The sequence below is a fragment of the Eptesicus fuscus genome, chromosome 7 (genome assembly GCF_027574615.1).
Source record: "Eptesicus fuscus isolate TK198812 chromosome 7, DD_ASM_mEF_20220401, whole genome shotgun sequence".
In the NCBI taxonomy this organism is placed as follows: domain Eukaryota; kingdom Metazoa; phylum Chordata; class Mammalia; order Chiroptera; family Vespertilionidae; genus Eptesicus; species Eptesicus fuscus.
In genome coordinates, this window is record NC_072479.1 from 14989921 (window position 1) to 15015442 (window position 25522).

Here is a 25522-nt window from a genome sequence, read left to right on the forward strand (position 1 = left end):
GCTGATAAAACCCAGTCGGCAGAGAAGTCCTCTGACTGCTCTTAGGGAGCCCCTCGCCTTCCATTACACAGTGGGGTCCTCTGGGCAGATGTACTAGTTTGCCTTCCTGCCACACGGGCCCATCTGCCCTGGACTGTCAGCGTGGGTTCACTCAAGCCAGGGTAGATGAGCACCCACAGGGCACGGGGCAGTGGTGGGTCTCCCTCCATCAGCCGCGCTGCTGCCCAGCGAAACCAGCCTGAGGCTCACGCACCTCCTGTCAGGCCAGCACATGCTGAGCTTGCTGCGCTCGGCCCCTCACTCCTCCCGGTGGCACCCCAAGGCGAGGCCATGGGAGGCTCCCACCTGTCTTACAGAGCTCTGGACATCAGGGTGACATCTGGCAGCCCTTTGTGCAGCTGCCTGGGGGTGGGGGGCCGGAAGCCACTCTCCCAGCACTCACATCCCCTCCCCACCCAAAGAAACCAGGGAGTACATAGGAAAATACAGTCTTTATTGGTCTTCTGAAACAACAAACCAGAAATATAATTTTGCCTTTAAAAATCTTCTGTCTCAAGGTGAAGATACCACCATTGACAATGTCCACCCCTCCCCCGTTCCCTTTAGGAAATCCCTACATCTGGTTTCGGCTGGCAAACCAAAAGAAGGAAGACTGTGCCCCACATGGGGGAGGGCACTTAGCAGCCTTGCTGGGGCGCCCTCGGCACCCCCTTTGCTGGAGAATGGCCTTTTCAAAGGCAGGTTTGCCTCTCCTCCAAGCCCTCTCCCCCACTATGCTCTTCTATGAGATACAGGGTTGAGGGGTGCAAGTTGAGCTGGGCCTGCCCTGTACTTCCCTGTCCTTCCTCAGACCCTGGGCCTCGTGTTCTGGCAACCTCTTCCTGGGCCACCTTGAGCGACCCTCGAACCCTGCACAGCCCCCTTCTCACCGCCATTCCCACAACTCTGCAAGCAGGTATCTCCGCCCCTTTGGTATAGGTTCAAGCAAGGAACAAACAGGCCCCCTGGCCCTTGCTCTGGTTTGGAGCCCATCCAGGTGCAATGGAGAACTCTGGGGAGCCAGACTGAGCAGACCAAACCGTGGGAGAGGGAGCCCATCACGGGAGCCTCTGAGCAGAGTGCGGCAGTCTCTGTGTGGGAGATGTGAGCAGGCAGTGAGCTTCACGGGGGCCACCTGCTTTCCCAAGATGTCGCCAGTCCCCACCCGAGGTCAGGCCCAGAGGTGCTGAAGGAGGGGGGAGGTGCGGAGCAATGGGTCTCGGGCTGCAGGCTGCAGGAGGGGAAGCGCTGGGTGTCCCCACGGGGCTGGCAGTGATGATGCACTTTGGCCCCCTTGGCTCTCAGGAGGCTGCCATCCACAGGCGCTGCAGCCTCAAGGCCTCTGGGCTGGTTCCCTGGAAAACCCAGCGGGACAGGTGAGAGGGTTACCATGGACGGGCAGGCTCACCCTCTTGGCCCACTTTAGAGGATCTCAAAGGCATCCTGTGCTCTCAGTTTGGGTTCCCTCCTTGTTGACTTGAGAAGATGGCGATAAGCAAGCAGAAGTTTCAGTGCTGAGGGCTAGACCCCCAAGGGGAAGCATGCTGTGCTCCCCGAGTTCTCCTGACCTCTGCCTCCATGTGACTGTGTGTGCACGTGTGCGGGATTTTTTCAGTTGATGTGATTTCGCTGGTGATGCTATGAGTTAGTGCCAGAGTAAATTAGTGAATCCAGGAGCAAGGTGGTCGGCTTGGTCTCTAGCAGACATAGGGGCATAATGGCTGCAGCCGCGGGAGTGTGTTCCGGTCACAGCGTTGTGTTTCTAAGTGCTAGATCCCGACGACAGGGCTGGTGGGCTTGCACGTTAGTACCAGCTTTGGAAAGCTGGACCCAACTTTCACACTGAAGGGTGGTTAAGAATATCTTCCTGGCTTAAAAGAGAGTCACAGAAACGAACCCCTTGCCCTCATATTACTTCCTCCCCAGCCCCTAAACGCAGATGAGACAGGTTGAGCAAGAGGTCGGGAGAGTCACCTAGCGGTGCACTGCACCCAGGGCAGGAAGGGCAACGGGAGTGTTCAGCCCAGAAGCCTCCACGTGCACGCATATTCTTTCTTCTCTATGACCAGAGGCTCAGGGAGACCCAAAGAGTTGGTGGCCCAGGAAGGAGCATCAGCTGGAGCCGTCAGCATGACGGCAGCTTCCCCAGAGACTGGAGGTCCCCACTGTGGCTGGTTTGCTGGAGGGCTGGGCTGGGGGCTGGGGGCAGTGGAGCTGGGGACTGTGGCAGAAAGAAGGGCCAGCTCTTCCAGAAGCAGCCTCCATGCGCTCTCCTTGCCCTTCCTACCTGGGCCAGGTGTGGCCGGGCTCTCATGCCACAGAGGAGATCTGCTTCTGGTCTTCATGCTCCCCCTCCGGGTCCCCCATGAGCGGCTGGCGCTTCTTGAGCTCCCGGTGGTACTTAGCCATGAGGGAGGCATAGATGCAGCCGTAGGCAGCAGCCACCACCATCATGATGCAGACGATGCCACAGACGACCCCGGCGATGATCACGGTGCCGATGGCCCGGCGCACGCTCACAGGCCGGTACCTCTGCTTCTGGGGGCAGGCTGTACTGGACTCCGGCTCGGGCTCAGCCCCCGGCTTGGGCTTCGCAGGTTCTGGGCTGGCCTTGGTGCAGGGTGGCCCAGGACTATCCAGCCCGGCCGAGCTATTCTCGCCCTCCAGCTGGGAGCAGTAGTTGAACATCTCCATGGGGACCACGCGCATGTCCTTCCCTCTCAGCTCCTTGGGTAGGGTGCAGGCAAGTTGGTCCAGGCGCCCCCCTGCATTGGGCGAGAAGAAAGGAGGAGCTGACCAGGCATCCAGAAGCTGGACTCCCTCTCCCCATCCCCAGGTCCCAGAAATGGAAGGCCCAGTTCTAGTTTCTATGAGCAATGTGGTCAGTCCTGGGATCATGTGGATAGGAGAGGAAGGGAAGAGGAAACTAGCATCCATTGAGCCAAGTACCATGGTGGGTGAGGCACATATATCGCATCATTTGATCCATGCAGAAGCCATGTAAAATGGGTATTGTCATGATTCCCATTTTATAGAGAAGCACACAACCATGTCAGTCATGCTTACTTGCTCCGGAGTCAACCTGACCCACCAGGCAAGACAATGCTGACAGGTGGGAGTGCTCAGGAAAGAGCTGTCCGTGCCAGGAGAGGGCCAAGAGCCCTGCCAGACTGCAGTTCCACTCCTCCCCCTGCATCTGCCTGCCTCCCACCTGCTGTGAGCGCAGGGCACTGTGCTCAACATGGGATCCGATCCCTCCGGGCCTCTTTCCTCACAAAAAGGACAAAAGCCAAAGTCACTGCCAAAGCCACCACTCCTCCATGCAGGACCTTTTGGTTGCCTACGAGTACCTCCTTGGAGTACAGAGAAAAAGGGGTTGGGCGAGAATGTTTCTTTTCTCCCCTTTAGAGCAATCTAATGGCCCATCAGCACCCCAACCTCAGCATCTCTGAGTGCAGAGGTATCTTGGGAGGAAATCCTGAAGACCTATGAGAGCAAAGGAGAGGGATCAGTGCTAATGGGGTGGGGCAGGGGGGGGCGGGGGGAGGGCAGCGATGGGTGCGCAGGTTTACCATGACAATGGTGAAGCCACTCCACCATGGGGAGATGGAGAAGCAGAACACAGAGAGGCGAGAGAGAGGGCAGCTAAGGAGAATGAGCTGCCTGGACATGCCCTGGAAGCCAGAGTCAGTTCCAGTGAAATCTAGATGCTGGCAACAGTGCCTGTGCAAGGACTTGGCTGCTGCCACCCCGTCACTGCCAGTTCCCTCTCCCAGCCCAGCTGCTGTGTACAATAGGCATCAATCTTTCCCCAGGATGCTGATGAAAACAACCCAGGATTTTTTTTTGAAGGAGTGCAACGTTGACAACAACTCTACTATTGAAAATTTCTGAAAATATACGTTCCCATTCCTTGCCCGTTTGTGCTGAGAGTTTAGTTCCTGATGGCTGTGTGAAAGGGCAAGAATGTTTGCTGGGGACAGCATATGGGTCTGGGTCTGAAGACACTTGGCCTCTAGTCCCCACCCCCATCCCTGATGCTGACTGCTGGGTGGCCTTAGCAAGTCTTCCATCCAGGGCAGCCTTTCGACAGGCAGGAGCTGGGTGCTGACAGGGGGCAACCTTATCTTCCTGCTCCAAAGACCTGAGGGTGTCATCTTGTACAACTTAATGTCTTTAATTGCTTATGAGTCTTACCTTTCTTGGCTAAAAAATAAGGCCATCTCAATTAGATCTGAGGATTAAAATAGATAATGTACATGAAATGATGCTTGTAAAGTAGGTACTATGCAAGTATTATTTCCCCACTCACAAAAATGGGAACTATTATCAAAGTGACTAACATGTTATGGCACTTTACAGTATGTAAAATCTTTTTAATAATTAACATATGAGAACGTCATGCAAATAATTGAGATTTTGGCTGCGTATGAAATGAAAGGAGTGAGACTTTGATGAAAAATGTTAGCATTCCTTTCACAAAGATTTTTTATATTGATTCATTCAGCAAATATTCATTGAGCTTCTACTTCGTGCTGGGCACCAAATTGTATCTTACTAAGTCCACTTAATATAATGACGACTACTAGCAAATGAACAAATACACACGTTTTATTGAGGACTTACTTTATGTTGAGCACTTTTTCAGACACTGCACATGTACTACCTATTTAATCCTCACAACGATTCTATGAGATAGACATGTTAGTCACCCCCATTTTACAGGTGCATGCACTGACACAAAAATTAATCAACTTCCTCAAGATCATACAGCTTGTAAGTGGCAGAGCCACAAATCAAACCCAGATCTGGCACTTTTAGCCACTGCGCTTAATTCTTTGCCCTCCTTTCCCATTTCATTTCATCATTTCATAGGTCATTATAGAACTTAATCAGTTAATGAAAGGGGGAAGGGAAAGAAAGTAAAACCATTTGGCTTCTTATTAAAGCTTTGATAACAAAAGTTCTTGGAAGAGGGAGTTGAGATCATCATCAAAACAAAAATTTGGTTTTATCTGTGGATTTACATTACATTCCACCATCCAGAAACGATGGGTATTTAAGAGATTGCTGTATTCAGAAAAGCAAGAGTGGTTTTTCTTTCTCCTTCTACCATACTAGGGAATCCCAGAGCCATATCTAGTGGGATGCAGAGAAAAAGTATACTGTGTCTTTAAGTTCCCTCATGAAACCTATGAAAGTAAGATCAAGTTACCATGAGTCAATCTGAAAGAAGAAGAGAAGAGAAAGGCAGGGGGTAGGGAGGGAGGCACAGAGAAGAAGGGGGGCAGTGGGGGAGGAGGGAGAGCAGCACCCCAGCTCCCTGCCTGCTGATCATTTGGAGAAGCGGCGGCTGGGATTTCAGTGTGGCTGGTGAAGAGGCAGGGCCACCCCTTCTCCCCTGACCTTACCCCATCCTCCAGGAAATGTGTTGGATCAGGGGTGACCCTCCCAATTCCTCACACCCAGGCAGGGCTGGCTGTGCTCACCTCGGTAAGAGAACCACTCCATCCAGTGCTTGAAATCACGCAAGTTACAGTCACACTCCCAGGGGTTGTCCCCCACCTGCAATAGCTGCAGACTCGCTAGGGGTTCAAACGTCAGCCGATCCAGGTTCTGCAGGCGGTTGGAGCGCAGCGACAGGGAGCGCAGGGCAGGGAGTCCGTCAAAAAGGCCAGGGGGCAGCTGGGCCAGGCCGTTGATGGACAGGTCTAGGTGGCGGAGCAGGGGTGAGTGCTGCAGCAGGTCCCTGTCCAGGGTCCTGATGCTGTTATTGCGCAGCTGCAGCTCAGTCAGATTCGTCAGGTCCTCGAAAATGGAGCGGGGCAGCTGGTCCAGGAAGTTGTTGGATAGGTCCAACCGCTGCAGACTGGACAGATTGGCGAATGCCCAGCTTGGTAGGGCACTCAGCTTATTGTTCAAGAGCAAGAGAGTCCGGGTGGCAGCAGGCAAGTCTGGGGGCACCATGGTGAGGCCTAGGCCACTGCAATCCACCTCCAGGCGGCCGGTGTCACACTTACAGGAGAAAGGGCAGGTGGGGAGGGCCTCCACAGCAGACAGGGCGATCCAGCAGGTGATCCCTGGTGGGGAAGCAGGGAGGTGGGCAGACAGGGAGAAAGAAAGTGGCCGGTGGGAGCTACCTCCTCCTGCCTCTATTCCCGCCTTACTAGTTCATACCACAATGGCCCAAGCCACAACCAATGCACAAACACTTATTGGCCACGTAAAAAGTTAATTTTAAAATCCCAAGTACTTCCATGTTAATGGACATCGCACGGTGTCAGCTGGGCTCCTTGCCCGCAGCACATCTGGCAAAAGAACCCCTGCCAGGCAGTATGACCCTGCAGAATGGCAGGCCTGGGTCCAGAGGGCAAGCAACACTGGTCCACAACAATGCCTCAGCTCATGTGGCCTCCCACAGCTGATCTTCTGGGAGCTGGGGCCCACTGACACCACAGATGGTGACAAAATGAAGAACATAAGGATGCTTGAGAAACCTGCCCCCAGGGTCCTCTCCCAGAGTCACTGCCAGGAGAACGTTCTCTTTCCAAAAGAAAATGGCCACACCGCCGCTTCCTTCCCCCTCCTCACCGCACCCCCGACCTGCACCTGCACTAGGCTAAGACATACCACACAGAAGGAAGGGCACAAAGGGGTGCCCCAAGCGTGCCCCCAAAACCTCCCAGGGTATCAGATCTGCATGAGTCCACATCCAAGACGGGGCCCGCAACTTAGCGTGAGGACCAGGCAGGAGTCCAGCACACCCAGGGTTCCACTTCACACTGAAGAACACGTGTGCCCAAGCCACTGCAAACCATGGGGCCTAGGACAAGCTCCTATTTATTCTCATTCAAAGGCACCCATGCCCAGAGCCTGAACTCCTGTCCCTGAGGGTTGCAGGGCAGCATTTCTGCAGAAAGGATCCATTAACATAATTCCCTTCGTGGTCCCATGTTTTGCCCAGGACCCCTCCGAGTAGCAAGCACAGGGCCTGGCCTGTGGAAGGGCTGGGGGGACTCAGAGAACAATCACAACAGGGCAGGTCATTCCATTGCCCAGCAACCCTTTCTAAGAGTGACTGAAAAAAAACCTTAGCTGTCCTCCTGAATAGTCAGAGAAGCCTGCTCACTATAAAAGGGAAAAGGGATGAGCTCAAACTAGCTCAACCAAACTAAGGCAGCCCCAAGAAGCCAGAGGAAAGGCCCAGCTGGAGAAGGGATGGAGATGCCCAGACCCAGGTCCTGGCCCGGTTGGCCCCACCCAGAGAAGCAGCAGCCACCCGACCAGCGTGCCTGGATGGGATGGTCTTGAGTCTGTGTCTGGTAGGTGTCTGGTTGTCTGGATTTCCAAAGGGCAGACGTGGAAGGAACAGGATGGGGCGGTATCCCTCCCCTGCTGGGGGATCAATGACAGCTGAGAGACACACTGCAAGGCTGACACCTGAGCCTCTTTGTTCCCGAGGGGAAGTGAGCACAGGCATGGCCACAGAAGCCAACTGGAGACCCTTCCGGGCCACGTGGGGGCCCCTGCTGCTACCTCTCACCTCGTCACCCCTCTGAGCCCATCTGCTGCCAGGTCAGCCTCCCCCACCCGGCCCCACCATGCCATTTAATAATCGCCTTCTTCTGGCTTCACTTTCCCAACCCATTCAGCTTCCCTCTCAAAAGGTTCCACATCCTCAGCAGCCACCGTTTCCCCACCCCCAAGAAACTCAGAGTGGCATGAAGGTCCTGGTGACGAGAAAACGGGATCCTGTATTGCGAGGTGCTGAGTGATTCCAGAATGAGGCTGAAAGGGGAGCTGATCGCTCGGGGATCAGCCACGCAGGTAGTGAATAATTCAGGCTGCTGTGTGAGGCGGCTGCATGACAGGGCTGGCCGTGCGAGGGAGAAGCCTGGCAGTGTATGTCCTCAGGGCCTTCTCTTACCTCTCACCATGGGCACCCCGGTCCTCGCCAACCTTGTCCCATTACCGCACCTGACGAGAATTCTCAGGGCTTCTTGCACCCTGAGAACTTTGTAAGTTTCCTTATGGGAAATAGAGGGCCTTGTCCTCATACGCAGGGCCGGTCCCTAATGCCCTTTCCAGCAACACATCCCAAGAGCCCACTAGTCCCCCATTTCAGAGTTGGGAAGACTGAGGCATAAGAGGGTCTCCATGTCCACCCAGCAGGCGAGACAAGAGGGAGGCTCACATTACAGCATCGGGGCCACAGGAGCTGGAACCTCTGGGCGTGGGGTGGACTTCCTGGTTCCGGAACAGACTGACGTGGGGAAACAGGACTCCAGCTCCTGATCCAACCACTGAGGCTCTCAGCAGCGACTCTTTCTTTAGCCCGCACAGGTGCCAAAAGCATGGCAGGTTGCACAGGTGATTCCTGGGTTCCCGGAGCCAAGCCTTGGGCCTCCCGGAAAGAGATAGACCTCTGGGCAGTCCAAACGCATCACTGCAGGCCATGCTAACCCTGTGCCCAGCCCTTCCCCCTCCATACTCACAGGAGACCTGCCTCCACGGCAGGGCCAGCCTGGTCCTCTGCTCGGGGCCACTGCCGGGGGCCAGCATGGTGACGCAGCAGCTCTCGCAGCCCCGCACCCTGGGACAGAGGAGCCTTGTGGGCACAACCTGTCAGTCCTGAGAGAGAGAAAGAGGACGCGCTGAGCAGAGCAGGCACTTGAGGCACAGGCCCATCCAGCCCAGGGTTAGGGAGAGGGCCCGGTGTCCCTTTACACGGCTAGTCATTCCCTCTCCTGTTCCAGCTCTGATCCCTGGGCAGGGGAAGGAGAGGCCTGAGGGGCAGAGAAACCACGAATCATCAACCCCCCGGGGTGGTTGGGGTGGTGCGGGGGGGGGGGGGGGGCTCAGGCGACCCAGGGGCCCTCAGTCTTAGGTGCAGTGCTGAGCTCTGGGCTGTGGGACTGGGGAGTGGCCCACATTCTCCCCAGTGTCCCCTCCCCAGCCTCTTCTTGCTGCCTCTCTGGTGTGCTGGTCTCCAAAATGTTTTCAGAGCCGAAGGGCCTCCTCTGTCTGGGCCTTTCTGGGACACACGTGTGGAAACTAAGGGACATCTCTGCCGGGTGCAGAGTGAGGCCACAGGCAACACTGGTCACAGTCCCACTGCCACGCTTACCATGGCCCCGAGGAGGCAGAGCAGGCCCTCCGCAGACCCCGCGCTGCGTCAGGTGTGCGGCCCAGGTCCCACTCCTGCTGCTGGGGGGCCCTGCTTCCCCTCCACCTTCGCCTGGGAGGTGAGTCGCAGTGTGTGTCTTCCTTGCCGGCTATAATAAGACTCAGCGGCTCAGGGGTTCATGCTGCTGCAGCAGCTGCTCCAGCAGGAGACAGGGACATGGAGACAGGGACACGGAGACAGGGACACAGAGGAGAGGGTGAGATTGCGAACCAGAAGGAGCAGGAAGCAGGCTTCCCTTCCAGAGAGGACGGAAGAGGGTACTCGCCCTTTCTAGGGTCTCAAGGACCTGCCCCGCCCCAACCCAGTGACTCATAAAGAGGGCACAGGCCCTCTTCTGGTCCCCACTTCCTTCCGGGCATGGCCAAGGGCCCTGAGACAGAGCCTGGGGCCTCCACCCCCCCAGCCCCATCAGGGGTGGGCACGGCACTGTGGTGGTTGCCACAACAGCTAGGGCACAGTGAGGTGGGGAAAGGGGTGGAGGGAGACTGCCAACAGCCCCCCTCCTGCTGCTCCCACAGGCACAGCCCTGCCGACCCATTGCCCTGGGTGCTCCTGGAGCTCGATCTTTCTTGGGTGCCAAGTTCATCCCTGGGTGATAGCTGGTTGCAATCTCTCCCCCCGCCCCCTCCCACAGGCCTGGTTCATTCTGGGAGCCCGAGAAGCCATGGCAGAGCTAAGCAGACAGCTGAGGAGGTGGAGAGCTGCTGAGACGCGGGCATGCTCAGCTCTGAAATCTTGGGTGAAGCAGAGCTTCCCTCAGGCATCTAGGGTCCCGCTGCAGCTCTTGGTGCCTCGTAGAGACTCTCCCCACCCCCTGGGTTACAGCTGCCTCCTGGAGAGTGGCAGAGCCCACTTAGAACACAGAGGGGCCTTCAGCTGTGCTCCCAGGGCAGCCCGCTCGGGGGGGGGGGGGGGGACGCGGCCTCTCTTGGCTTTGTCTTTCCTCTGCCCTCTGCCACATCAGCTGGACGCGGGTGTGAAGGCCTTGCAGGGGCTGGCAGAGTGTGCCTCAACAACTGGACAGTCCCAAGGCCCTGGGCTGAGGCGTGGGGTAGATGCTCAGGGCAGGGCCGGTGTTGTCCCCGGCAGGATCCTGGTTCAAATGCCCAGGTCAGACAGGGCTCCGTTCAAACCCTTGCCAGGTCATTCCCTCGCTGCATAACCTTAAACCAACAGCAAAACGCTCTGGGCCCCAGTTATCTTAGCTCTAAAAGTGATGACAGTAGTACTCAATGGGTGGAATTTCCGTGAGGATCAATCTAATCAAAGGAGGAGAGTTAACATTTACTCTATTTAACACAAAAATCACCTTAGAAGATAATTCAGGTGAAGCTGAGCCCCTGACAGATGTGAAGAAAGCCCAGCGGCCTGCAGCAGGCCTATGAGACATCTCCTTCCTGTCCCACCAACCTCACACGTGGCCCCGCTTCTCTACTCTGAGCGCGTGCTGCATTCCTGAGCCTGCGCCAGGCTGTGGACATCACGTGGTGCTCACTGCGGGGCGTGCTCACACACACGCGTTCACACACCTCCGTCACAGACAGCAGTGGCCACCCTCTCTCTGCCCCTCAGGCCCTGACCCTCAGAACAATCTTACTCCAGCAAGATCCCTCATAGCAAAAGCTCACAGCACCCACACATATTAGGCAGGTCAACGGCCACCCGAGGAAAGAAGACAATGGCCAACTTGCCCAAGGTCACACGTTAGGTCAGGAATGGAGTTGCAGCTTCTGAGCCTGGCTGCTCGTCCACGGCCTGATGACTGTCACCCGGCATGGCCCCTGTGGGGAGACACTTAAGTGTGCACAGAGGGGGGCACACAGGCTCCCAGACACATGCTTGGAGCTCCCAACACAGCACGTGGTACAAACACACACCCACAGAAAGCCGTGCAGTTAGGCATGTGCGCGCGCGCGCACACACACACACACACACACACACACACACGTGCGTGCCCTGCCGGCAGCCCGTCTGCACGCCTCCTCACATGCAGCATGCGGGCAGCAGAGTGAGATGCCTGGCGGCTCCTGAGAGCCCCCAGCAGGCAGGCGTACAGGGCACCTCCGGCCTAGAAGTAAGGTCTAAAGCAAGCCCTGCGCCACAGTGTGTTCTCTGCTCAGACCAGCACAGGGATGGGGCCCAACCCAACCTTCTGCTCCCACTCTCCCCAGCTTCCTGCAGGGCAGCGGGTGGTGGAGAGCCCCCTCCCCAAGCCCAGGCCCTATTTCCACCGGAGCCTCCTCTCCTCCCCTCTTCCTTTTGTTGTTGTTTGTTTGTTTTGTTTTTTATGTTAATCCTCACCCAAGGATATTTTTCCCATTGACTTTTAGAGAGAGTGGAAGGGATGGGGAGAGACAGGGAGAAACATCCATCTGAGAGAGACACATTGATTGATTGCCTCCCACGAGGGGCTGGAGATTAAGCCTGCAACCAAGCAAGGTACATGCCCTTGACTGGAATTGAACACACGACCCTTCAGTCCATGGCTGACTCTCTAACCACAGAGTCAAACCGGCTAGGGCTCCTCTTTCATGTAGATGCCCTTTCCTGTAGACGCCCCATCTACCCGTCCCTGGTCTGTGTCCTCTCCGAAAGGAGCCCAGCAAGCACCCCTCGGGGGAGGTGGTGGCCTCAAGAGCAGGTCCTGCTGCCCCATCCCCAGGACGGTGTCCCTATACAAAGCAAGGCAGGCCGGTCTCCACAATGCAGACCCACAGGCGGAGAGTTGCGAGGCGGCAGGACACTGTTGACCCTCGCATCTCTAGAGAAATGTGACGGGAATGCTCCCTGGGGAGCTGACCCTGCCTCCTTGGGCACCAGAGAAGTGACCCTTCAGGAGATATGGGCTTGAGCCCAGCACGTTCTAGCTCCTTGGCCCTCTGCCCATCTGCACACCTCCAACCAAAGGACTCCTTCCTGCCTCATTAGGAAGGGGATGGCCGACATTAGGAAGCTTGGGGAGCCGCGGCTGCAGCAAGCACGGCCAGCTGCTGGGTAAATTAATGCCATCCAGGAGGGCAGTCCCCACCCAGGGTGGGGAATGAGGGTGGAAAGAGTCATGGGGTCCTGCCAGAAAGATCTCCTGCCTCCAAGTCCCACAGCCTTGTAGCTCTGGGTGCTGGGCTTGCTCCCAATCCTCATAGGACTTTCTGACCCAGCCCCAGAGACAACGAGACCAGGGGTCCTCCTTCATGGGCTTTTCTGGGAGAACTTGGATTGGGTGATAGGGCTCATGAGCTAAAAGCAGTCAAATGGGGACTCCCTGAGAACACAAGGCTGTGTGCTCCAACCCTTTGCTGCTCAAAGTGTGGTCCATGGACCGCCCAGCAGCTTGGGCTGACCTAGGAACCTCTTAGAAATGCAGAATCTCAGGCCCCACCCCAGCCTGAATCAGCATTTCAATGTCTTGGCTGCTGTGGCTCGGTGGCTAGAGTGTTGGTCCATGCACCAAAGAGTAGAGGGTTCAATTCTCAGTCAAGGGCACTTACCTGGGTTGCAGGTTTGATCCCCTGCCCCGTTTGGGGCGGGGGTGGGGGTCGAGGGGAAGCAACCAATCAATGTGTCTCACATCGATATTTCTCTCTCTCTCTCTCTCTCTCTCTCTCTCTCTCTCTCTCCTCTCTCTTCCTCCCTCCCTCCCTTCCTCTCTCTCTAAAAATCAATGGAAAAAATGCCCTTGGGTGAGGATTTTTTAAGAATCAGAATCAGCATTTTCACAAGATCCAGACAATTTGTACGCATATCGAAGTTTGAGAAGACTGGGCTCAATCACATCTCTCCCAGCCAATCCTGCACCCCCCAGGAGATCATGCTGGTCAGTCTCTGGGAGCCAGTCCCAGGCAGGGAGTGGCAGTGACCTGGGCAGAGAGGTGAGGCTATTCACATTAGCACCTCCTTCCAGAAGCCTCTGGATGGGGAGAAGCTATCACCGTAGCTGCAAACGCCTGTGTTCTTAGTCCTCATAACAACTCCTGAGGTTAGTAGTACTATTAACACCATTTTATAGATGGGGGAAACTGAGGCATGGGAAGTTGTGTAACTTCCCTCAGGTTAGGTAATGGAAGAATACAGCTTTGGGCTTGAGTGGTCTGGGACAAAGCTCCTACCTCAGCTGCCTTTACAGGTCTAGGTCTGCTCTGCCCCTGGTCTGCCTACACACCGAGGTTCCTGATGGAGGAAGGAAAGGGCAGGACGGGGCAGATGCAGCCTTCCGCTTGTGCAGAATCTCACAGTTAACGGCGTCTCCTCATTTGCTCTCACTGGAGCTGAGGAGACGTGTGTTCTTACCCCTCCTACTGATGGAGATGTGAGCTCTGTGCCCTGCTGGACTGAGATGCCACCAGGTCTCCCCAGCTGCCCTCTGTCCAGAAATATCGCAGATGCAGCAGGGATGCCCCAGGGGCCAAGATCTGGTCAAGGAGAGTGGAGGGGGCTTTCTAGAAACCCTTCTGGCGGAGGGTTAAGTGCTGAGGTGAGGAGGGTGGGCTGGGAGCTCAGGGAAGCCAGGGCTGGGAAGGTAGCGATGGAACAGGAGGCAGCAGCGAGAGCAGAAGGTTCCTCGTGCTCCTGCCGAGCTGAGTGGGTGTGGCGTCCCCTGGAGACAAGGGTGGGATCTGCTACCCCAGGGGTCACCTCACCTCAGCCCCCAGGGCGAGGAGCAGCCTGCCTGCTCTCATTCCCTGCAAACGCTCGGGTTAGGATGGCTGGGAGCCTGGCCTCTCCGTGCCTCGGCCCCAGCCATCTCTCCCACCAGTGGAGGTTAATCCTCCAAGTGGAGTGGGCTCACCCTCCACAGGCCTGGCATCCATGCCCTTCCTCTGATGCTTCTGCCTGTCCATCCCCCCAAGTCAAGTGTCCAAACCACAAAGCGGCAAATGCCCATTGTGCCTGGACCTGGGGTTCCTGGCCCTGAGACAGCGCGCCGGCCCTACTGTGCGCACCCTGCCTGGTCTCTCCCTTTGGCCGAGGCTCCTAGACTCAGGCTAAGGGTCCCCCTCAGCACCAGACTCACTGAACCCAGAAGCAAAAGGGGCCTTTGCTGCCTCCTCTGCACCTCCTTTGTTCCGCAGAGAGGTGAAGGCCACCAGCTAGTGAGAGGCAGGGCCGGGGCTGGAGCCACTTCAGTGTCCTCCCCCCCCCAGGAGGGCAGAGAGAGACCCGGGGGGTGGGATGCCCCAGGCTGAGCCCGTGTGGCAGAGACTGTACAGAGCTGGGCTCCCCTGCCGCCTCCAGCCTGGCGGTCAGGCCCTTTCAGGAAACATTCTCCATCTTTCCCTGCCGGTCATCCCCAAACATGCTGCCGGCATCACGGAAGCAGGCTTTAAATCTCTATATTTGTACTTGGAACAGACAAAGCCTTCTGGTTCATTTTCAAACGCACTCCCCATCCTCACCCCTGGCTTCCCTCACCTGTTTCCTTGTCGAACGTTCCCAATCCCAGACAGACCCTCAGGGAAGCGGAACAGAAAAGCCCCTCATCACTCCTCACGAATGAGCTACGTGCTCACCGAGGCCCTGGATCTGGGCTCAGGGCCGGGCTGGCAGGGCCAGAGGAGGCCTGATCTGGGAGGGAGGCCCTGAGCAGGGAGAGACTGCCTCTGTTTAAACTCCTTCTCCTCTCCCCACCCCAGAGGTCCCCAGATACCCCAACGTTACATAAATCCCTGCCCCCTCAGCATGCTGCCCACCCAGCCCAAAGCAGCCCCCCACCCAGGCTTTGGTACCTAGGAAATGGGACAGAGTTTGCCTATCCGAGCCTCAGACACAGCTTCCAGCCAAATCCCAAAGAAACCAGATCGGTTTCTTTAAAAACCTTCCTCCTTCTCCTGCCACCCCCGGCTGGCTTTCCTGGTCTCCCTCTTTGGCAGCGCCAGGGCCTGTGCCAATGGGGAGGTGGGGTGGGAAGCGCAGGAAGCTGCTGTGGGTTTCCCTTCGGGCTGGACTTCCCCCGCCCATCTCCACGTGCTCGGCTGCCCTCCCCTCCCCTCCCCCAGCTGGTGTAGTTATCTAAGCTGCAGAGTGTCGATCTGAGTCACAGCGAGGTGATGCCCAACATGCCATGACAGCCAGGAGCCAGCCTCCCCACCGTCACCCCTGAAACACAGACTGCACAGCTCAGGGAAGACAAAGCAGCCGACCCGGAACTGGGGGTGGGGGGGAGGTCGGGACTCCTAGTCAGGCCCCCTATCTCTGCATCATCAACATGGGCCTCGGGGCTGCGGAGAGCGGCTGTCCTGATCCCACTCAGGGTACCCATGCCCCACTGGGTGGGGAAGCCAGGTAGGCATGCCTGGCTGCAGACCACCCGATCCCCCTAAGCTAAGTCCACAGCCCCCACTAAGCCTCAGGACCGCTAGGAGCCAGGCCTGCCGTTTGCCAAGGAAGAGCTGCAAGGCTCTCTCCCATCCACTCCCAGCCACGCCCCCACCAGGGCTTCCCCACAGCTCTATGGACCCATGTCCAGCGAGGGAAGGGCTCCTCCGCAGCTTTGCCCAAGGACAGCTGCCCGGAGGCCACGGCCCCACACTGAGAGCATCCTGAGAAGAGACTGGGACCATGAGGTCAATTCCTGTGCCCCAGACAGCACAGCGCTCCAGCCTGCCACCCCCATGCCGAGCCACCATGCTCTGTCCCAGCCCTGTCGCCAGCACCTCCTTCCCCACAGATCCCAAGTTCCTCAGGCTGTCTGCTGAGCCAGGCATGCAGACGGCACAGGGCTCTTGGCTGTCTGTCCCCTTGCCGCAGGGACTGGTTTCCATGCCACACAGGCCTGTCATCTGGCACTGGCACTGCCCTCCTCACCCCTGCCTTTCCCTAGCTCCCCCCTCCCCAGTAGAATCCTAGCTCATGTCCTCAACACTGTGAGGTCAGAGTTCCCTGTGTCCTGTCTCTGTGGCCTGCCCAGATGCCCCAGCCTGAGCACTGCCCCAGCCCCAGCAACTGCCCCAGGCAGGAGGCGGTAGCAGCTCTCCATGTGTGCAGGGCAGAGACCCAGAAAAGACAGGACCCAAGTCCCCATGCCCCAGCCACCCTGCACCCACGAATCCTTTATTTCTTCCCACGAGCGCGCAGCACTCACCTTTCTCCACCCTGACCTCAAGCGCCTTCAATCAAGTAGCTGTGAGCCGTTCAGTGAGCCCCTCCTGGGATTCCTGGAGAAAGCCAGACAGCACAGCCAAGTGGAGCGCAGTGGGCACCGAGTCTCCAATCCGCCGCGAGCGGGGACCTGGCACGCAGCAAACAGCCTGGGGAGAAGGAATGCCTGCCGCCGCCGCTGCCAAGGGGACGGGGCTGCTGGGTCAATAACAAACTGAGAGGGGAAGAGGGAGGGACCGAGGCAGACAGATAGAGAGGGGAAGCGAGGGGAGAGGAGGAGAGAGCACGCGCGAGCACAGAGACGGAGCAATGGAGTGACAGCTGGGGGTACATCTGTGATGACAGCGACAGTAGCACACACAGGCTAAGGCGCGCGCACACGGGCGCACACACACCACAGGCGCTCGCGGCGGCGGGGAGGGCAGCGCTCACCCTTGAAACCGCTCACATTTCAGTGGAAAAAAAAAGGCCTGTGGATTAATCGCTCCCAACTCCAGGGAGGAGAAAGCTGTTTTCCCCGTGTACCTCCATCTTCCTTCCCCGCGCTGTCCCGACTCTCCCCACCCCTGGCCTCAGCCTCTCAGCCTCTCCCCCTTTGGGGAAAGGGTGTGGTCAGGACCCAGCGGCAGATAGGCCCCCCGGGAAGCTAGGTCTGTCTCAGGTCGGAGACAGGTGGGGCGGCATCTCCCATTCTGCCTGTGGAGAAGGGAAAGCTGAAGGGGCATTTATTTCAGGCAGGGTAATTGGAGGGCTCAGAGGGGGGCAACTGCCTGCTGTCCTCAGGAGCCAGGAGCCTCCCAGCCAGGGTCGCATGGCGGGCTGGGATCACCGAGCCTCAGCTACCACAGAGCCAGGCTATTCAGTGGAGCCAAGTGTCAGACCTGCTGGTGTGGGTGGGCAGGTGTCTGTGTGCCCTGGGTGAGGGAAGACTGGTGTTCAGAGCTCAGCGGCCTCTTCACTAACCAGTCAAGACGATGACGTTGGAGAAGCTGATATGCCCAGAGATGGCCAGTGTCCCATCCAAAGGCAAAGGAAACTAAGCCAGGGAGGAGCCTGGCCTGGGAACTGACCCCTAAATGACCCTTCCTTGCAGTTCTTAAAACTGGCCTGACAAGCAGATGGCAGACAATGTGGCATGTTGGCAATGTCAGGGGTATGCTAGTGCGCCTCTTCCATTTTGCATGCTTTCCAGGGGGATTCGCCGTCAGAACTGGGGGTGGGGTTGAGAAACGCTCCTTCACTCGGGACGCTCCTTTCAGTCTGCTCTTCTGGGCAACACGGCAGTGGGGGGCCGGGCTGCTGTCCCAGGAGGAGAGAGCATCTTTTACCTCCTGAGCAGTCGCCTCTCACCTACCCAGATGTCAGATGCCTTCAACCCCTAAACACACTTCCCACTTCGCAGTCCCAGAAAGCGTGTCCTTCCCGGAGGCTGGAATGAGCGCCTGAAAAACTCAACCTGAGCATGTCTCCTCTGTGAAGTGTCCCTGCTTAGTCCACAGACTTGGCCTTCTCCTCTGATCCATGGCCTTTCTTTGGGCCACCCTGTCGTGATCACAGAAAATTGTATGGCAGCTTTCTGCAATGGGTTTGCCCACTTCCCCATGCTGTGAGCAGTTCTAGGAGAGAGCCCCTGCCTCACCCAGCCCAGAGCTGATGGGGGATGGGAGGGAAGAGCCCCGCCCGGGTCCCAGAGGATGGGCAGAGTCAAACTCTGCTGCTCAATCACTAAGTGCTCAGGAATTGTCAACCTTTTTCATGGCACACATTAACTACTAAAACAAACTAATTACTAAAATTCTAAGGCACACCAAAAAATATGGTTTTTGTCGATCTGACAAAAAATAGGTGTAATTTTGATTCGTTCATACTGGGCAGCTACTGTTGCGTTGGCTGCCGTCATTTTTTATTTGACAATCTAGGGGAAAATAGGTCAGTGCCCCCTGACTAAATAGTCAGGTCCTGCGTGTTTTAAATATTCTTGTGGCACACTGGTGGAAAATCGCTGAACTCGCTAGTAACTGGTTAATTAATTGACAGCCCTGGGCCTCAGTTTCCTGCCTATAGAACGGGAGGAGAGTGATTGAGATGTCTGGTTTCCCTTCTGGCAATGGCACTCTATCATCCAAGATTTCACAGAGCAGCTGCAGACTTCCCAGGCTGTATCAGGAGAGGTGGCCCCTCCTCACCCCGATGTCTGTGGGCTCGGTTATCTAGGCAGAGGAGAAGGGAGGACAAAATCGATAGGAGAGCTAGTGGGTAAAAGCTGAGTTTCTGACTCCTTGGGAGTCGGGCCCCTGACAGGGATCATTTAGGGGTGGAGGGGCAGGTGTGCATGAGTGTGTGTGCACAGCTGTTTTGTTTTGCCTTCTGTGATGACAAAGCAGACTGAGGTGACAGCCAGGATAAAGAGCAAAGAGGTTCATCTTGATAAGCCTTCTGTCGCCTGTGGCCTTATTGAGGCTCTTTGTTAGGTTGTCTGCCAGCCAAGGCGATCTTAAAGAAACGCTGTTTTGGAAGAGAGCAGGAGATTGTGGAGAAGCAGACGAGAGAAAGGAAGGAGAAAGGCAGGCTGTGCTAAGACTAGGAGAAAGGGGTCTGATTTCTCCTCTATCAAGGGATCAAGGTCAGGATCTAAAACAAGGGCCCACATACAGAGGCATGAGGTGGGGGTGGTCTCTCTCTTTTTTTTAAATCTTTATTTTTGAATATTACAGATGTCCTCCTTCTTTCTCTCATTGTCCCCCTCCACCAGTTCCTGCCCCACCCCAGTTCTTCACCACCCTATTGTCTGTGTCGATAGGTAATGCATATATGCATGTAAGATCCTTGGTTAATCTCTTCCCACACCCCACTCAACCCTTCTCTCTGAGATTCATCCGTCTGTTCCATGTTTCCATGCCTCTGATTCTATTGTATTCATCTGTTTATTCTGTTCATTAGATTTTTTATTCGTTTATTTTTAGATTCAATTGTTGATAGATATGTATTTATTGCCATTTTATTGTTCATATTTTTTATCTTTTTTCTTCTTCTTCTTCCTCTTCTTAAAGAATACCCTTCAACATTTCATGTAATACTGGTTTGGTGGTGATGAACTCCTTTAGCTTTTTCTTATCTGTAAAGCTGACTCTCAATTCTAAATGACAACTTTGCTAGGTAGAGTATTCTTGGTTGTAGGTCCTTACTATTCATTACTGAATATTTCTTGCCACTCCTTTCTGGCCTGCATTGTTTCTATTGAGAAATCAGCTGACAGTCGTATAGGTACTCCCTTGTAGGTAACTAACTGTTTTTCTCTTGCTGCTTTTAAGATCTCTCTTTGTCTTTAGCCCTTGGCATTTTAATTATGATGTGTCTTGGTGTAGGCCTCTTTGGGTTTCTCTTGTTTGGGACTTTCTGTGCTTCCTGGACTTGTAAGTCTATTTCTTTCACCAGGTAGGGCAAGTTTTCTGTCATTATTTCTTCAAATAAGTTTTCAATATCTTGCTCTCTCTCTTCTCCTTCTGGCACTCCCCATAATGCGAATGTTGGTGCACTTGAAATTGTCCTAGAGGCTCCTTACACTATCTTCATATTTTTGAATTCTTATTTCTTTTTGCTCTTCTGATTGGGTGTTTTTTGCTTTCTCATATTCCAAATTATTGATTTGATTCTCAGAATCCTCTACTCTGCTGTTGAATCCCTATAAATTATTTTTTTAGTTAGTGTGTGCTTAATTTCTGAGTGGTCCTTTTTCATGTCTTTGACATTCTCACTAAGATCCTTAAAGGTCTCACTAAGTCCCTTGAAGCTCTCTTGAATCCCTTGAAGCTCTGATTAAGTCCCTTGAAGCTCTCAGTAAGATCCTTGAGTAACCTTATAACCATGTTTTTCTAACTCTGTAGCTAATAGTTTACTGCTTCCATTTATTTCATTTCTGACATGTTTCTTTTTCTCCTAATTTTGGCTGCTTCCCTGTGTTTGTTTCTATGTATTAGGTAGAGCTGTTATGTCTCCTGGAATTGGTAAAGTGGCCTTGTGTAGTAGGTGTCCTGTAGGGCCCAGTGGCTCAGCCTCCCCATTAACCTGAGCTGGGCACTCTAGGTACGCCCCTGTATGGTCTGTGTGCACATTCTTATTGTAATTGAATCTTGATTGCTATTGGTGTCACTGGGAGGAATTGATCTCCAGGTCAATTGGCTGTGAGGACCAGCTGCAACTACAGTGGAAGAGCGGCTGTACAGGACATCCCTATGGAGCAGGACTTTCTTCAGTGGGGCTTTGGTGTTCACTGAGTCTGCCCCTTGAGTGTGTCGCTTGTGGATGTGTAGAGTTGTAATCTGGTATGGTCTGAAGCTGTACACCAGGTGTACTGGCTCTGAGGCCTCCCAGGAGGTGCAAAGTCAGCCACTGCCTGGGGTTATCTGGTAGGAGCTACAGAAAGATCTAAAGATGGCTGCTACTTGTATTGGGCTAAGAAGTGCCCAGGTGAGGCCCAGCTGTGCAGCAAGGCAGTCTAGTGGTAGTGCCAGGTCATGGGCCTTTTATTGATAGGTTTGGGGCATGCTGATAACAGCTGCTGCTTGTTTGAGAGATTTTAGGAAAGTCTGAAGCATGAATCAGGTCAGGCCATTCATATGGCAAAGCCATTGCAAATAGCTTGTGTGGGGCTGCAAATTGGATGGGGCATGGTCTCAGGGAATCACCAGGGCGAAACAAACAATGTAGACCGCTGATGGAAACTCAAATATGGCTGCCAGTCAGCTCTATGATGGAGGAGGTCTCAGTACAGGAAGAATAATCCCTGTGAGCACCCCTTTCTGGGAGAAAGCCACCCCTGAGTTCCTGCCACATGCCAGACAGTCCAGTTCCTCCATATATCCCTGGATTCCCCCAAAGCCACCAGGCACTGGAACTCAGAGGAAGTGGGCCCTTTAAGAGAAACACCTGGGTCTCCAGCAGGCTCCACTTCACTCAGCCACAATCCCTGCTGGTTTTTACAACCCGAAGTTATGAGAACTTCTCTTCCCAGCTTTGGAACCCTGGGCTTGGGGTCTGGGACTACCTGCTTCTCATGGTAAGCCTTGGAGATATCCCTCCCAATTAAAAATACACCACACGTGGGTGTCAGACCAGCCCATTCCACAAATTCTATAGGTCTCAATGTGCTTTCCTCTTTACTTCTCTAGTTGTAGGACTTCTATTGAACCAGATTTCAGGTGGTTCTGAATGATAGTTGTTCTGTATTTTAGTTGTAATTTTGATGTGATTGTGGAAGGCAGCATGTACCGGCATTTAACTACGCCACCATCTTGGTTCTCTCTGGGATGGCCTCTTAATAATCCATGAGGGTTGAGGGGAAGCCACACCTAACAGGCCAAGTGCCTCTCATTCCCTGTGCGCCTTTGCTTGGATTTCTCTCTTCACCATGATTTAGTTCTGAGCCTCCTGCGAACAGTGTCAGGAGGTATTACCTGCTGCACACAGTAGGCTTATTAGGAGGTGCTGGGAGGAGGGCAACCAGTGAAGGTCCACTGAGGCTCTGACAATAGCCAACCACCCAAGGCAGCAATCAGATGGACCAGAACAAGAACCCAAGCTGCCCTGGTGAGTCTCCAGGGGAGAGGCTGGGCTTTCTCAGTGTCTGGGGTGGAAAAGCAGGATTTGTTCGGGTTGTGAGGCCGGAGTTGAACAGAAGATTTGAAATGATTAAAGCCAAGGGCACAGCTGTTGGGCATGGCAGGACACAGTCGATTTGTTGTTAAGGACGTGCCCATGCTCATCCTTCACAACAAATCAGAGCACAGCTAAGTCTCTAGGACCTCAAGCCCAGCATCTGTGAGAGGGCGGGGCTCTGTATGGCAAAAGGGAGTTCAGCAAGGGCTTGAACCCCAGAGGCAAGGGACTAAGAGATCTCATAGAATTTGCTTCCCATTCAAGTGGCTGACACATAGAATTCACAAGTATTTCTTTATTGCACCCCATTATGTGCTAGGTACTATTTATTCTAGGTGCTAGGGATCAGAACTCAACCCCCTTGCCTGCTACTAGACATTCTAATGGTGTGAGGCTGACAATAAATGAGAATATAAATAAACCATGTTGCTTAGAAAATAAAGAGTAGCCCTGGCTGGGTGGCTCAGTTGATTGCAGAGTCGTGCCATACACCAAAAGATTGCAGGTTCCACGTGCCATACACCAAAAGATTGCAGGTTGAAGCTAGGTTTTGGGTTTGATTCCCCAGTCGGGATATGTTGGGGAGGCAACTGATCGATGTTTCTCTCTCACATCGATGTTTCTCTTCTCTCTCCCTCTCTCCTCCTCCTCTCTCAAATCAATAAACATATCCTTGGGTGAGGATTTTAAAAAAGAAATAAAATAAAATAAAAAGAAATAAAGAAAAAGAGTGATGAGGTAGAGAATGAGTGGCGAAGGGGAGGGCTGTTCTATCCTGGGAGGTCAGGGAAGGTCTCTCTAAGACATGATGTTTGGGCTGCGATCTGATGGCAGGAAGGAGCCAGCCATGTAAAGTTTTAGGGGGAGAGCATTCCAAGAAGACAGAACAGCTGATACAATGCCCCGAGTGGGAATGAGCTTAAGGGAGAAGTGATCCCCACTGAAATCAGAGACATCAGCAGGGCCAGCTTCTTAAGAGTCTTGTAGGCAATATCAAAAGAGTTTAGATATTGTTTAAAGAGCAGTGGGAAGGAAGGCATTGGAAGGTTTTAAGCAAGGGAGTGACATGATTTGCTCTTCAGAAAGAGCACTCTCGTGACTTTGTGAAGAACAGATCATGAAGGAAGGGAAACCCCTTAGGGGTTAATTACATTAATTCAAGTGAGAGAGATGATGGTTTGGCCGGGACTGGTAGCAGGGGAGGGGGAGAGAAATGGACAGACAGACTAATGAAGTTTTGGAATAAGGTCTACGGAACTCAGATGGGATGGGGAAACATGGTAACAATCAGGTGGAGAATGTGCCCTCCAAATGGGGAAATCTCAAGGAGGAAACCCCAGACATGCAGAGTTTGAAATGCCTATCGGTGACTCTGGGGGAGATGTCTGTAGGCCGTTGGAATGTCCTAAATTCTGCAAAGGATGCCCAGATGCACAGGACCCAGAGCCTACCTTGGAGGAGCTTATGGTCCAGCTGTGAGATGGAACCTGGTGGGGGAGAATCTGCCCTGGGCCCCACTCCTGCCTTTCCTACCCAAGAGCCTCAAAACCCTGTTTCATTAGGGGAAAATGAACCCCACCCTCTGAGACTCCCTCTGTGAGAATCATGGAATTTCTTCCAGCTCAGAAATGTCATGATTCTATGAGACCTGGCACTGACCAATGGGTAGAGAGGCAGTCTCATTCTAGGAATAGTCTGAGAGTGCTTTGACCACAAGGGCCAAGGGCCAGGGTAAATAAGCTTTCCTAAATCCCAAAGATCCTATTATTCTAAGTATTAGTGACTCCCCTCTGAGAATTTTTAGAAGAGGTTCCTCTTTTTTCACTCAGCCTTTTTCTTCCGGTGAAAGAAAATCTATCTAAAATTAATATTAAGAGTGGTCTTAAAAGGAAGAAGAATGGGGAGTGATTGAGTTCCACCTGCAGCCTCAGAGGAGAGAGATGTGAGAGGGAGGAGGGGCGTGGCAACCAGGGCTGCTGATCACACCTGCTGTGTCTGTCCCTCTCATGAACCAGAGTGGGTCTACCATCCCCTTCACTCCTATGCCTTTCAACCACCTGGGCCTTGAAGCAACAAAGAAGCCCCCATAGAATTCAAAGGTTCCCCCATCGTAGGATCTGCTCAAGCGGGCTGGCCAGAGCTCCAGCCTCAGAATTGCCATGGGACTTGCAGGGCGGGGAGGGGCTCCCAGGGGCTTGGGGTCTTCATCTGTAAACGCAGAGCCTAGAATCGCACTGTCCAATATCATGGCCACCAGCTATGTAGCTATTTCAATTAATTAAAATTAAATAAACATGTTAAGACTCGGGTCCTCAATCACAGTAGCCACATTTCAAGGGCTCAAAAGCCACATGTGACGAGTGGCTACCATATGTGGAACAATTCAGATCTAGAACAGCTTCATCATCTCCAAAAGTGCACCCAGACAGTGATGGTTTACAACAGTGGTCCCCACAATACGGTCCCTGGGCAACAGCAATAGCCCTGGGAGCTCTTTAGAAATGCACATTCTCAGGCCCCGCCCAGAACGAGAAACTCTGGGGGTGAGATTTTAACAAACCTTCCAGGTGATTCTGATGCTAAAGCCAGGAAATCGAGGCTCCAGTGCAACCCAGGGCAGGAATCTGGCCCCTTGACCCTTCCCTGGTCTCTCCCTTTTTCCCCCCATCACATTTCTCTGGGACTATTTCATACTGAAAAAAAAACACAAAGGATACAGTTCTGTACCTCTGCGCTACACTGGGAGTCCAGTCCACTTCAGAACAGCCCCCGGAGCCTCAGGCAGTCAGAATGGTTGTGATGGAAAATCGCTCCAATGGATGCCATTGGGGTGACTGCAGAACGTCTCATGAAAACAGCCTCATGGCTAGGAACCCAGGTGTGTTCCCATTTTACAGATGAGGGAACCGAAGCCTCTCCCTCTCCCTGACCACCAGGACCGAGCCAGGCCTAGGGAATATCGAGGTTAAGAGCCTCGGAGACAGACGTGTCCTGGCTCTGTGCCTAGGGGCCAGCTGATTGGGTGAGCGTGTCATCTCTGTAAGCCTCTGTTTCCTCCACTGTGAAGTCTGAATAATAATAGAACGGGTCTGCCGTGCGGATGAAACAAGCTCACGGACATAAGCGTCCCTGGCACTCAACACATTTTCGATATTATTATACCAGGCAGTAGGAAGTCGGCCTAGTTTTTAAATTCTTTTTCAATATAAGCTGCTTTTCTTCTGTTCTTTGGCCCCAGATTTCTCTTAGGATGTGAGCACCAGCTTGTGTTCCCTACTCCTATTTGGGAACCAAAGAGGCATGGGGGCCCTTGTAAGTGGCATCATCAAAAGAGTAGTTTTTGCAGATTGGACGGTCTCTAGCCTTCTGGGTACCAGAGAGGCTGTTAGGTCAGGCTGCAAACTAGGAGGCCCCGTGAGCTACCCAACCCACAGTGGCCGAGAGTCCCACCACTTCGGGTCACATGACCTGGGCAAATGGCTCCGTCTCTCAGCCTCTACCTTTTCATCTGTGGGAAAGGGGGAATGGTCTGCCCAGGGCGCCTGC

The 25522-nt window shown here is 54.2% G+C and overlaps 2 protein-coding genes across 2 annotated transcripts in view; one reads left to right on the forward strand and one right to left on the reverse strand.

Moving 5' to 3' along the window:
• Window positions 1–25522, forward strand: part of CACNA2D4 (calcium voltage-gated channel auxiliary subunit alpha2delta 4) — a 113640-nt gene that overhangs the window by 71112 nt on the left and 17006 nt on the right. The window lies entirely within an intron of this gene.
• On the reverse strand, window positions 2350–8601 carry LRTM2 (leucine rich repeats and transmembrane domains 2). The gene is made up of 3 exons (XM_008153350.3): window positions 8535–8601; window positions 5529–6119; window positions 2350–2804 (listed from the first exon to the last, which is right to left on the reverse strand). The coding sequence occupies exons 1-3, from the start codon at window positions 8599–8601 to the stop codon at window positions 2350–2352; spliced, it is 1113 nt and encodes a 370-aa protein (XP_008151572.1).